We start from the raw sequence: 13,533 nt of genomic DNA, 5'->3' as shown, positions 1-13,533 counted from the left end.
TCAAGTTCCTGAGGCAAAATCACAATTTAATTCTGATCAGCTCTATGTAAAAGAGAGAAATTGGGAGAAGATAAAAGGTGAGGGAAGAGAACTGAAATAAGGACATTTGTCTGGCTGCCATGACACATGTTAGTATTCACTGTGACCATGAGGGAAAAGAAGAATATTTGTATGGAAACATGCTAGAGGGATTGTAAGTGATGGAAGCAGAAAGACAAAACTTTAGGAGAATTTTACTGAGGATATATTGAGACTGACTTCTTCAACAGCATCGGTAGCATCTGCAGATCTGTATTGGTATTTGATTGGAATTACTAAGAACCGTGAAGGTGGAAAAAATCAGTGTTAAAACTGAAGGTTAAATCTAAAGCAAACCTAGTGATAGCTTCATATCAGGGATTAATCTTTGCTCATTTATTCCTAGAGAAAAACTGAGAATATTGCATTTCTGTTATATGCTTCTAAGTAACCTATGATAAAAACATTGCAAGAATATAGTAATTCTCACAGCAAATATTGTGGACCTAGTATACCATGCTTAAAAGGAATCCAAACAAATTAGGCTACGATAATATCATCTGAAAGACAGGTAATTACACCTGTGTAAGAAGGGAGGGATCAGGAAAAAAGCACAATATAGTTGAGGGAGTCTATGATGATTAGTATTCAGTGGACTTATTTCATTTCCAGGCTTATTTTTATAAAGTACTTTTTGGTTATAAAAATGTGGTGTTAGGACATCCTACTTTTGCCCTGTTTTCACACCATTATATGCAACAGTCATTAATAATAATTTAAGTATAGCTTTATTTTTCTGAAGTAGTCAATACCAAATTATATGCAGTTACCTGCTGTGTCCAGAATATTTAAATTAGTTTTAGAGACTCATCCTATACGTTTTTAATATTCTGCCTGTTTGTTTTTAAGTGATACTTCCTGATCAAAAATAGGATACAAAATATAAAATTTTTCAGTATTGTTAAAAATCAGCGTACATGAAAAACCCCAAGAAGCTCACTCACTCTTTGCTTTATTGATTTGTAACTGTGAATGGGATTAGAAGGATCTTTCCTTTGTTGTTGTTATATTTTAAGCATATAATATGCATTTCAAATGACCAGTAACCCTTTAAAATCTCAACAGTTGAAAATAAGACCTCCAAAAATCTAAGCCTCCAGATAACATGTAGAAATATTATATTTAGAGCAAAGTATGTATTAATTGCACATACACTTATAGGGAAAAAAAAACAACCCTGAAATTAGTGACTTCCCCTATGTATGTTGTCATAAGAAAGATTATTCATATTGACTTGTGGTTCTTAGTTTTATAACTGCATGTTTAGCACTGCCTGTCTTTTGAGAAGTGTTAATTACTTCAGTGTAATAACTTCACTGTACTTCGGCATAGTAACAAGCTTGAAATAATAAATTCATTTACAATAGCTTTGCTTTACGTAGGGAAGCCCTTCCATCTTGGCATACTTCTGTGTAACATACCTGATTTTACAGTATTTAACCCAGTCCTGCAGCAGCAATTTCATGCATTCTTCACCAGTTTTACATACCTTTCCAATTAAAGACAGCAGTAAAATGTATTTCCGATGCAACTGCTGTGTGTAATGTGACATTTTAAAAACTTACTGAAACAGAAAAGTGAAGAATTGCTTGCATGGGCAAATACATTTGCTCTTAAACGGCCCTCATTAGCATAGTGTCTGAATATCTCTGTGTATCTAATGTTGAAAAGGCAAATTGAGTTTGCCTCATCTCCCTACACTTGTTTCTTTAAGTACTTTGAATTTAAATCAGTCCATGACTGAGTCATCAGAATCTTGTAACCTAAGAAAATCTGTGCTCCTGCAACACCACTTATCTCAAGTGGTACATGACTCTTGGGAAACTAATACTAGAAAAGTTTTTGGAGGAAAAGTGTGTGGGGAGGAGAAGTCTTTGGGTTGCTCCATGTCAAATGCTTTTGCACCAAAAATGCAGCCAGACTGGGCATTGCCAGTAACCCTCTGCCAAGGATACCTTGGTTTAAGGGAATGTTCTGTGGCCACTGAACGTACATTGAACGTACTCCTGAAATGAACTGCTCTGAGTCTGTTGCTGGTATCAGACTTTAAGTGGTCTTCTGCTTTTTGGAAATATCCTGTGCTAATTTGTATGGTAACTTTTGAAAGTCTCTTTTTTTCTGAAAGCTAAAAAATTCAAATATATCCTGTGCAGTTCCTTGAGAAGGTTCAAGAGCAATACTGCACTGCTTGTGTTCCTGGACTGTTATGACAGCACAGTACATTTGCCTAAGTTTGGAAGATTTCATTGAGTGGCTTCGTACCATGAGATTTTGATAGTGTTATTGCTACAGAGTAAAGGAATGGGGAGTCAGAATAGTAAAGGGCAAGAGCAGGAAGACAGATGTAAGAGCAGTGTTTTGATATTGGTCAAGAGAGGGAAAGAAAGGGGTAGCTGAGGAAGGAGAAATAGAAGTTCGAAGCTACTTGAAGGAAAGCAGCTCTGGGGAGCTGCATGTAAAGGGTCAGCAAGTCAGAGCTCAGGCTAAAAGGAGGAGAGACGGTTTAGGGGTTGGAATAGCCCACTGGAAGCAATGAAGGAGAGAGGGCTTGTTGGCTGCTTATTTTCCCTGTTGTGTCTAGACGTGAAGCCTATTTCCCTGCAACTGTTGTGTTTCATTTTTGAGGTGAGCAGGGTACCATGCCTTTTCTTTGCTTAAAAGAATTCATATTAATAGTTAATGGCTAACGCCTGTTCTAGGAATTGAAGGCGTTACCCTTTACCAGCATAAATTCCATGGTCTGTTTGAAATATTTTTTATTTTTGTTTTTTAGAGATTTGAGTTAAGCTGGATTCAGCGTTCTAGAAAGACATGGCAACCATGACTGTGTTTAAAACATTTTTGTCTCAGTGTATTCAGAGTTCCCACAAAGTAGTCACATGCTGTTTAGTGTGAGATCAGCTGAGCATACAGGCATCCTGGGAATTTTTCCAGGAGCATTTCTTTGTATGCATCTCCAGAAGTTGCATTGCACATTCCTCTCTCTCTCACAGATTCTCACCGTTTCCCAAGTCAGAAGCATTTTGCTCTTTTTAAAAAGCAAAACTTCTACCTTTTATGAATGAGGAAAGAAACTGTGATTTCCTATAATGAAAAATGAAAGACTACATGAATGTAGTACGTAAGAGAAGACATCTTCATTCTTCATTTTGCCTGAGTGTACCAATGGCAGTTTGAACAGACTTTGAGGGTGAAGGATAGGGAGTCTTCTGTCATAAAACTGATTTTTATCAAAGCTATTGGAATAAAATAATCAAAAGTATTTTGTGAGCAATCAAAATGTATACGAGAGGGAAATAATCTTCACTAAGAACAAACAAAAATTATACTTTTTGTGGATACTGTATTTTTTCCTGGAAAGTTTGGTGGAGGTATCCAGAGTCCAAACTAAAATATTTTTGTCTACTTCTTGCATGATTATACGTGAAATTGAATTTTTTCAAGTAATCCTTTTAATAATCATTTTGGTATCTTTTTTCAATTTATCATGGCATTTCTCCAAATATCTTTTATAGTATTTTAAGTACTTTCAATGTGCATAACTACCAGGAAAGGAGCCATTATAGTGTGATGGAATTTGAGTTAAGCTACCCGATGCTTTCACTTGAGTGTTTTTTCCATTGGAAGTAAAATAGGTATTAATAGGTTAGAGGGCCAAGGTTCCTCTACTAAAGGAGATCTTTTCTTTGGCAAAGGTATGTTGTATTGCTGAGGAAGTCTATAATAATGGAAGTGACATTTTAAATATCAGTTCTGTTGGTGTTAGAAAAGACCATTAGTAAACTCAGAGAAAGAACTACATGTAGGTATTACTTACTGTAATCGAATAGAATTGTCTACCTATTAAACAAATATCTCTCTCATACTGGAAACAAAATTCGCCATTCTTATTTGTAGAGGGTCAGCAAGTGAAAAATTATTTGCTTGACTCTTTAGTGGTTATAATTAAAACACAGTCACTGACCTCATGGAATTAATAATATTACCAGATACCTCCACTGACCGAGAAAAAACTGTCATTAATTTGTACTAGTAGCTAAAGTTATAGCTTGTATGACTAAGTTGCTGCATCTGAACATTTCGTTGAAAGTAAAAACTGTGCAAAGAAAGGAAATGCGTAGTTCCTTTTGCATAATCAAAAATTACTAAATTGTCCTATCCTTTCCAGAAGTTTAAATAAACACTGCAGTCATGCAGCTGCCAGCTTTTACCATTTAGTTCCCAGCATGCTGGAAACATGAACAGATCCTATCAATTAGTTGGAAAACTTCTTTCACAGAAATTATGGCTAAAATAAGACTACAGTACAAAGTACTAGTAAAGAATTCTTGTAGCTGTCTCCTCCTTATGCGGTTCCTAGGGTGGAATGCTCTGCTTTTCTGAGCTATGAGATAAGTCAGTATAGATTTTGACATAATGAAGCTTTAAACTGATTTGTGACTCATCCCTGTATTAAAGATGAAGGGTGTTTTTTCTCCTGTCCACCCCATGCCCCTGCCATAGGATGTGGCTGAGAGATTCTGTTTAGCACCTGTTGAAATCACTGAAGTCTTTCAATGATTTCAGTAAAGCAGGATTAAGGAGTTTTTGTCTCTGAACTTTGTTCTTAAAAGAAGGAGGTTTTTCTTCCCCTTTGTCTTGGCATTAAATGGCATACCACCTATTAATTTTCCACAATCAAGGCAAAGAGAGTATTAGCATCAAAAGCAATAGAAAAATAATAAGACTTCTTTAAACTGACTTCTTTTAAACCTGATCTGCTATAAAGCAACACTGCAAGTAGATACTAGAACACTGAACAAGTCTTTGCAAGATTGAAGCCAAATATTCAAGTGTTGTTATCTATAATTCAAGACAGTATGATTTATTGTGCAGAAATTAAAACAAATCTGAGCTGTTTTCACATTCCATGGATGTTATAGTTTGGTACTTATTTTTATTAAGGATATATTCTTAATATTGTTAATATATATGTTAATTATTTCCTGTGATATTTAATATCCTTAATCTGCATAAACTACTCTTCGTACCTACAGTTCCATTAACAAAGTGAGGAGAGAATGTGTTTGTACCTGCACATAGCTTTTTAAACCTTTAGTCTCTTTCCTTTTCCTTTAACTTTTCCAATAAATTTAATTTATTAATATTACTTTTCAGAAAAAACAAAGAACAAAGGATCTGTCCCAGCTGTTTCATTCATACAATCCATATGATCATAAGGTAAGAAAAAGTATGCTACTGACTTTTTTTTAAATAATTCCAAATATTTGTGATTATTTTATGTTTAATGCAAAAATGAAAGGAAATGATGAAAATATTTGAAGGTACTAGCATTTATTCATGTTACTTTAATTAGACTATCATTTAAAATATATTTTTGTTTCTTCAAGCCAAACCTGAAAAGCTACGTTTTCTGATTTGTGAAATCAATGACTGCATTAACCTCCTGGAAATGTAATTTGTGGATTGACATTAAAACCTGTCAAGTGGCCATATGGGGTATCTGATTCCCCCTTTTTTTCCTCTCTGTTTTGAAAGTGTGTTACCCTTGAGTATGTTGCTTAGCCTGTTGTGTCAGTTAGGCCCTGAGATACATGATACTAATGAATTATCTATTGATTCTGGAAGCATCATTGGAAGCGACCACTTTATTAACAGCTTGCTAGTTGTTTGGGGCAAGAAGAAAAAGCACAAATCATCATTATTACTTGACCTTTATTTGTAAGTCTGGGAACCCTGGTCAAAACCCTTACAGGTATAAGAGAGAAAGAAAACCACTTCCCCAAAGACCTTGCCATGTGAGATAGAAAATTAAAGCTGTTACAAGAAGATTTTGGAGTACAAGAGGCACAGAGACAAAATGGGGTCAAAGGCAGTGATCACAGCATTTCTGTGGTATAAGTATTTGTCAAGGGTTTCTTCACAGACATTATGCAAAAGAGGGCATTAAGCAGCAAACCGAAGGAGAATTAAGTAGATTTGTGAATGTTTTCAGGGACTTCCTCCAATCTTGGATGCATCAGTGTATATGATTTTGCAAGTATACATTTTACAAAATACAGATTTGAAACATTTTTTTGTTTAGACATTTCAACAGAAAAAATCTGAACCCTATTGCTTCTTTTCTGATCCATGTACCAAATAACTATACATTGGAAAAAAGAATTAGCTTTTATGTTTGTGGGAAGAAGGGCTCGAAGTGTACATATACCTTATGTGCAAAGTGTGCATGTGTAAATATACATATGTCTATGAGAGAGAAATGCAATGTTTGTAAATACTAATGGATTGAAGGTCCACTCCTTTGGTCCTTCCAAGAACACTCTACATACACGTCTGAGAGCAAAAGGGGGGGAAAAAAGGCCAAATAAGTTTTAAAATAGATGGAATCAGATAGGTTGTTGCTATGCAAGTTCCATAGTTACCAGCTACCTGAACATTTGCAGCTTAGAAAATCATTAACAAACAGTAGATATATTCTGTAATTTTAATATTATATATCATTTCAAGTTAAACCCATCACTTTGAAGTATTCTTTACAGACAGACTTGTATTATCTATAAAGTCTGGTAAAACAGATGTTAAAGGCCTGTGAAAATTGGTAAACGTTAAGAATAAAGGAAATTAGTGTGACAGGATTTCTAACTGGAATATTGCTTTTTTAAATTGAAGCAGTGTAAGGTAAGCATCGTAGTAAATCAATTAAGATCTAATAAGGAGAAGCAACTGACAAACCAGAAGCTTTGATATTCTACTCTGTGTCTAAATTCTCCTGTGCCAAACACTTTTTATTCATAGTACAAGGAAATTCCATTATTCTTTTATTAGCACTCTTAATAGAGCTTGGCCATTTGTAACTCCTGCTGCCTTCCTGTTCATATCCTTTGTGGCATTATATCAAAGTATCCTCAAATGATTTTGGCTTCAGTTGTGAAGACTTATGCACTCTTTACAAATTAGTCATCAGGCACTGTGGAATTGAATATAAATGCTTAGATATAATCCCTTTTGATCTTTGTTTTAGGAACTCTAATAAATTATTAAAAGTAGCACAATTGTTTGATGATTTTTGAAGCTCCACTCTTTTGGTGCTTCCAAGCACAGTCTACATACATGTCTGAGAGCAAAAGGGGAAAAAAGGCCAAATAAGCTCATAAAAAAGATGTTCTTTCCTATTTTACTTTTGACAGTGAAGGTTTTCCTTCTGCTAACCACTTCCTATTTGCAGTGGTCATAATGAGTTCATTGAAGATTTCTAGCTTTGTGCTGTTATGTTCTACCTTAGCTGCCAGTATTTCACGATCGTTACAGTCCAGGGAAGGGCTTTTAATTAATTTTTATCATAAATCTAACAGTAATCAACATTAGTTGACAATACAGTTATTTCAGGTGGATGTCTGTATTAGTTATACTCTAGTTCTGTTTTGTCTCATTTACGTGTAAGAAAGGTTGGGGCTTGGGGGTTTTTTTGTTTGCTTTTGTAGATTATTTTCAGTATGTGTAAAAAGAAGATAAAGAGCTTTTATGATGGCTTTGTGACAGTGTTGGTGATGCAGGATCATGGCGTGAATGACTTGAATCACTGGCTTTTGGAATTATTCATTGACTTAAAAGGTTTTTGTTTGAGAACCTTTCTGAAGTAGAAAAGGGATAACCTTAAAGGATAGGTTGGAGCTTGGTAGTAGTAGTGAAACAGTGGCTAAAACAGATAGAGGAAAGAAACTCATTAGTGACAATGGCTGGAACAGGACTGTCTACTGAAGCAGTTTGGCTGTATTTCGTTCTTTGGTAGTGGATATCCCCTGGAAAAGAGAAAAATTAATCTAAAAAAGTTCATTCTTCAAAACTGGTGCTTCACTTGCTTAACCAGAAATAGATGTTTTGATGGAGTGACTACACTAACTTCGTTAACGTTACTATTGTTTATACTTGATCAGGAGACCAATAGCAATTAAAGAAAGTAGGTATTCCTGGAAGTTTTACCTCAAATATATATGCCTATCTACAGCAAATTACTTCACCCTGAAAGACATTTTAAATGTCTATGGTTTCTGATTGTCAAGTGAAAAGCTAGTTTTGTTACTGAAGGAAAAAGCAAAAATTTCCTTTTGTTTCCACTTTCAGGTGTGAAGTCTTTATCTTGCATCTCTCTATCATGTATCCAGTGTATCTAAGGAAGCCTTAATTAAGCAGCAGAATGGGCAGAGCCTTTAAATTGTCCTATACAAGAGGGATGGAAAAGTGGGAAATGTTCTGCAGAGGCAGCGTGGTTAATGTCTAAAATATATCATTTACCATCTAGCTGCCCCTTTCATTGTTCAGATGAAGCCATATGATAGCAAATCTCAAAACACGTGCGCCTCAGTCGTATGCTTACCCAGTGGGATTTGATCCTGCTCTGTTCCACTTAGGGCCACTATAGCGCTCGTGGTGCCTGCAGCTACAGAGCCTGGGGAGCTTTCAGGTACTGCACTACCAATGAAACAGGTTGTAACATTAGTCTTGAACGCGTGGGAAATACATTGAACTCTTGAAGTCAGGCACATACGTAAAGCTCATTTTTCCCAGACTTTTTTTGTTAAAATAAATAATAGCTTCTAAAACACATGTTTTTCAAGAGCAAATAATTATTTGATACATATGTTGAGTATTAAAAGCTACTCCAGGTGAGTGGTTGCCATGTGTTCAAACTTGTTTCAGTTTGTATGTGCAAAAATACAGAGTTCTATTTGCAGACGAAGCCATTCCTTGTTCTGAAAATATTTGCTTTTTCCTGTGTTTATTTAGAGTTAGGTGTATGTATAGATCAGCTTTCTTGAGAATCATCTTCTGACTTTTGCGTAATGTTTCTCCAGTTAGCAGTAGAACAGCTCTTCTCATTATATGTACAGTTTATCTTTTTATAACACCATCAGAAAAATATTTAAAAATCCTCATAGAACTGTACAGGTGAACAATGGTTTTAGCAAATTAAAATTAAATAGAATATACATGAGAGGGAGTGCTATTTTTACCCTTAGCTATACTCAGGCCATCCATTTTTCTCATAGCTTATTAAATCAAAGGTTATGTCTGCGCACAGATAATTCCTACTGAACCCTTTTTTGTGTGTGTGCCGTGAGGTTCCACGTTGCGCAGAGCAGGAATTTCATTCTGTCTGTAAAAGGTGTTTAACTTTCTTAGTATCTTTCTCACAAATGATGTTTGCCCTTTAAAACTAGTGACCCATTTTGTTTAAAAAAAACGGCAAAAGCAGTTGTGATAACAGGTTAGTTGGTCCAAACAACTTAAATTTGAGGAGCTTAGTCTGAGCTTCAGGATCCAATATGCATGAAGTGTCCAAATTTAGCACCACAGAACATAGTTCCTTTCTTCTAGTTGCTTGCTGGATGAGTAAGTATTCAGTCTAGTCCTAGAGCAGCTGTTTCAAGCTATACTCCTCAATTTCTGCTGTGCAAACAAATGTTTTTTTACTTACAATAAACACAGTATAGCAGAACTACTGTTCATGTGGCTGCTCTGGCCTCCTTATTGTCCTAGGGCATGTCCGTGTTTGCCTCTACCAGCAGCCTCCTCTTCCAGCGATAAATCCCTTGCGAGCTGGGCTGAAAACTCAGCTCTCAGTTTGTTTCTTCCTTTTGCAACCTGCAGCTGTTGCTCAAAAATAAGGTATGATCTATAAAGAAATAAGGTCATGTATTATAGCATTAGTGATTTATTTTAGCATATGCTGGATCCAACCAAATAAGAAATAAAATCAATATTCACATGGTTTCAAAGGGTTTCTACTGAGAGGTTTTTTTTTCCCATTTCAAAGTGCTTTAGATTAAAAAAAAAAATGCTGTTTCAGGAAATGAGCTCTAATTGATGCAATGCAAATCAAATAATCATAGGAGTCTCATATTCTTCATGCTTAAAAATGTTACTTACCAATGTATCATACAGATGTTAAAAAATACTCAGAAAACAAAATCCCCATCTGACAATGCCTATGTGTTTGGCAAATTAGATGGGCCATTATGTTAAGCCACACAATTAAGTCACACAGAGCATTCTCTCTTTTTTTCTTCCCTAACTCTCAACCTGGAATGAAGTCTCCTGAAAAAACAAAAATCCCCTTGATTTCTTTTGCTTTGATAAAGGTAGATATGTGCATAATTGCATTAAGGAACATGTCTAATATCAAAATCATACATGGTTAGCCATAAAAGTGCTGCTGGCTGCCGTGACATATAGACTTACCATGAGAATTTTTTTCAACCAATTGTTGCAATAATCCACAGAGTCATCCTTCAATTTTTAACTGAAAATAAGAACTCTAATGTCAAAAACCTTAAATTTATGGTCTTAGGCCATCCCTTTCCTCCACAGCTCCTCTGGAAAGTTTCGAGGCATTTATATGCTGGAAAAGTTCAAAATTGGTAATATTGACAAATTATAGCAAGAGGCTATAAGCGAGGAAGGGAGTGAATCTGTATTTGTGATACAGAAGCAGAGAGGAGTCAGTGCTCGTGGTAGGATCCTGTTTGACACTGCCTCTGGAGGCTTATCCAAGGGGTTTTCATTGACAAAAGATTAATAATACCCATGCCAAAAGTGGTGCTGTTGCCCGGAGATCAACATGGGCACCTGTGTGAAACATGAAGTACCAAGAGCAGCAGGCGGGTCCCAGGTGAGGGGGAGGGAATAGAGGCTATGGGCTTCTGGTAGCAAAGCCTGTGAAGCTGTGTGCTACTTCTGTCCCCCGTGCCACCACTGGCTGCCGCTGGGGATAGCAAACTATGGCAAGGCGAAGGAGGGAGGAGGCACGTGGTGATGGCAGCAGGAACTTCTGGACCAGTTTCCCCCTGGTGACAAGTGCCTAACTAAACAGCCCAAAAAGGGACACAGGAAGTTAAGGGCTTCTGTCAGGCAGAGTTTTCCTACAGGTGAACCTGTCTCCTTTCATTTTTCTCCTGTGTTCAGGGAAACTGGGCACTCCACGTGTCCTTCTCAAATAAGCAAAATTGAACAGAATTATTTCTGATCTCTGTTGAAAGGACAAACTCTAAAATGCCTCATTGTTGGCTAACTTCTAGCTAGAGGCATCACTATAACACTCTGTTCGCTAGATCCTGAAAAATTTCTTTTTGAAGATGTTTCATCAATATGTCTGCACTGTGGTACGACTTGATTATATGTAGATTGAAATGTACAGTTTGCATAGTTTAAAGTGTTACTATGAGAGTTAGCTTTTTGAAAGAAAGTAGTGAAAGATTTAAATGTAGTTGCAGCATTAAATGTATCTGGCAGATGCGATTTACATCTTTGAGTAATCAATGCTCCTGCCTTTTTAGTAGGTCCGGCCTTCCCAGGTTTCTCTGTCTTCTACTTCTGTGTTGATTGCTCACCATAGCTGGCATTTGGTAGCCACTGGCATTAGAAAGTGGCTTAATTCACATATGACAAAAAGCAGCTAACATGTCTAAACAAACCAGGTTTGGATGTTTTTGAGAACATGGAGGCAGGCAATTTCAGAAGAGCTGAAAAACACAGGAAATACTTGTTATTTTTCCTAAGGACAGTAATGTTTCTCAGGTATTAATTGTGTGGCATTTAAGATGTGTGTGCGCAATGGCAGTGCCGTGAATGTGCAGGTTGCATTTTTGAGCCAGAGGAAGAGAGATTCGTTTTGAGATGCTGTCCCATCCTTCAGATTTCTCAGTTAATGACTTGGGTATATGATTCTGGAAAATAACAAGAATCCTTTCTCCCTGCTTTCCATTTATTCCAGAAACAGCATTGTACTAAATCACAAGGCTGCTGTGGTGTGGTTATGCTTATGATATAAGCCATAGTTTGAATTTTCTAATGCAGGTGCTTTGAATTGTTCATCTGTAAGATGAAAAAGGTTTCTGGGTTATGCTGAAAAGAGAAAGAGCCTTTTGCTATCTCCTGCCTCAAAATAGATTTCAAGTTTAATTTAATAGCTCAGATGTCAGATATGACCACATTTTATGGAAATATTCTTATTGTAACCTACATCCATTCCTTTCTTTTCCCTTCCCTCATGCTCAGAACTGCTTTTTGGAGGAGGTTACATAAAGCTGTTTTGTGCTCTTGATGTGATGTAAGGCTTCAAAGAAGACTACTGAAAGAGAAAAGCAATTTCTGTTTGGAAGAGCAGTGCAGTGGCCTTGTGCTAATGTCACACTTGAACATTACTTGATAATAGTGAAGAAAGTCTAGTAGTCTGAAAAGCCACTGCTTTTTCCTTACTTAACTGTTAGCTGTACTCAAGTTTATACCATCTGTAACACAAAGAAAACTAATGTATAGACAGCTTAGAAATAGCTGTTCAAATACCAGGAATTGTTTCAGGGTTTTGTATAGAATGGGAGAAGAAACAAGAAAAACACTACAATGAAGGGGCTTACTTGCCTGTTGAATAGTTTGCTTAGGGAAAGAAAAAAAAAAGTAGCTACTTTGTCTTTAATTCCATAGCTGAGATGTGATAAGACTTGTGATTTTATTTGAAGTATGTCTTGCATCCTAAAATTAAAAAAAATATTGCTGTAAAACCAGTGATTTGTTTGCTTGTCTCTTGTTTTAAAACACTGGTGAACACAAATATATGCAAACAGCTAATGTATATCTGCTTGAGGTTGTGGTTAAAACCTTATTTAGTGCTATGAACTTTTGCTGTAATGGGATATTTAAAACAACAAACCCTATCTGATGCTCATTGAATTGTTTGGGATTGTTGCCTCAGTTATCACTCAGAAGGGAAGCTGTTGCTTTTTTAGGATAAACAGATACTTTTATAGAAAAAGAAAAACCTTTCTAAAAACTCTGATTAACAATTATCTACGAAATCACCTTTACATCTATAAGCAAATGTAGTGCTATATGATGAAGCGTGGACTTAGATGATTAATGAGATATCACAGATACTGACGTCTTATTAAAGTATCTTCATTAATGAGGCTGAGAACAGTTTAAGCAATATGCTAATGAAATGCACATCTCCACTTCACCCCCCCAGTAACAACATTCTTGAAGGTTAGAAAAAGATCAAGATACAAAAGTAAAAATAATCACAGAAACAGAATGTTAGATGCGATGAAAAATATGTAGCAAAAGTAATTTAAGACATTGAAGAAATTTTGAAAGCAATGTTGGAAAAGTTTCTGTAGTGATAATGAAAAACTGATCATTAGACATAACTTGCAGTTTGATAGCACAGCTGAATAGGTGAAAACAACTTCTGCACACCTCATTTCACTTAGCACAGAAATAACAGTGTCTCTCCATACGGCTGTGCTCTGAAATCGCTTCCAAAATACTGTCTTTCTTTTTGGACATTATATCAAAATAACATTGACAAGCATGAGGCAGTAACAGAACTGTAGGATTTTATTATCTTGTGAGAAAATAAATACAACTCTGATATGTGGCAGTTACATGAGATATGCA

General features: G+C 36.0%; 1 protein-coding gene across 6 annotated transcripts in view; it reads left to right on the top strand.

The window, feature by feature from the left end:
• The window catches only part of CDKAL1 (CDK5 regulatory subunit associated protein 1 like 1), a 450,247-nt gene that overhangs the window by 319,846 nt on the left and 116,868 nt on the right, over nt 1-13,533 (top strand). For all 6 annotated transcript variants that reach the window (XM_064506972.1, XM_026112679.2, XM_064506971.1 and 3 more), the window contains one exon: nt 5,236-5,298. In XM_064506972.1, the coding sequence (XP_064363042.1) occupies nt 5,236-5,298 (63 nt within the window). The remainder of the gene's footprint in view (nt 1-5,235; nt 5,299-13,533) is intronic.

Source organism: Dromaius novaehollandiae, chromosome 2, assembly GCF_036370855.1.
Source record: "Dromaius novaehollandiae isolate bDroNov1 chromosome 2, bDroNov1.hap1, whole genome shotgun sequence".
In the NCBI taxonomy this organism is placed as follows: Eukaryota; Metazoa; Chordata; class Aves; order Casuariiformes; family Dromaiidae; genus Dromaius; species Dromaius novaehollandiae.
Note: the sequence above shows the minus strand (reverse complement) of the source record. Positions and strands in the feature narration are given on the sequence as shown.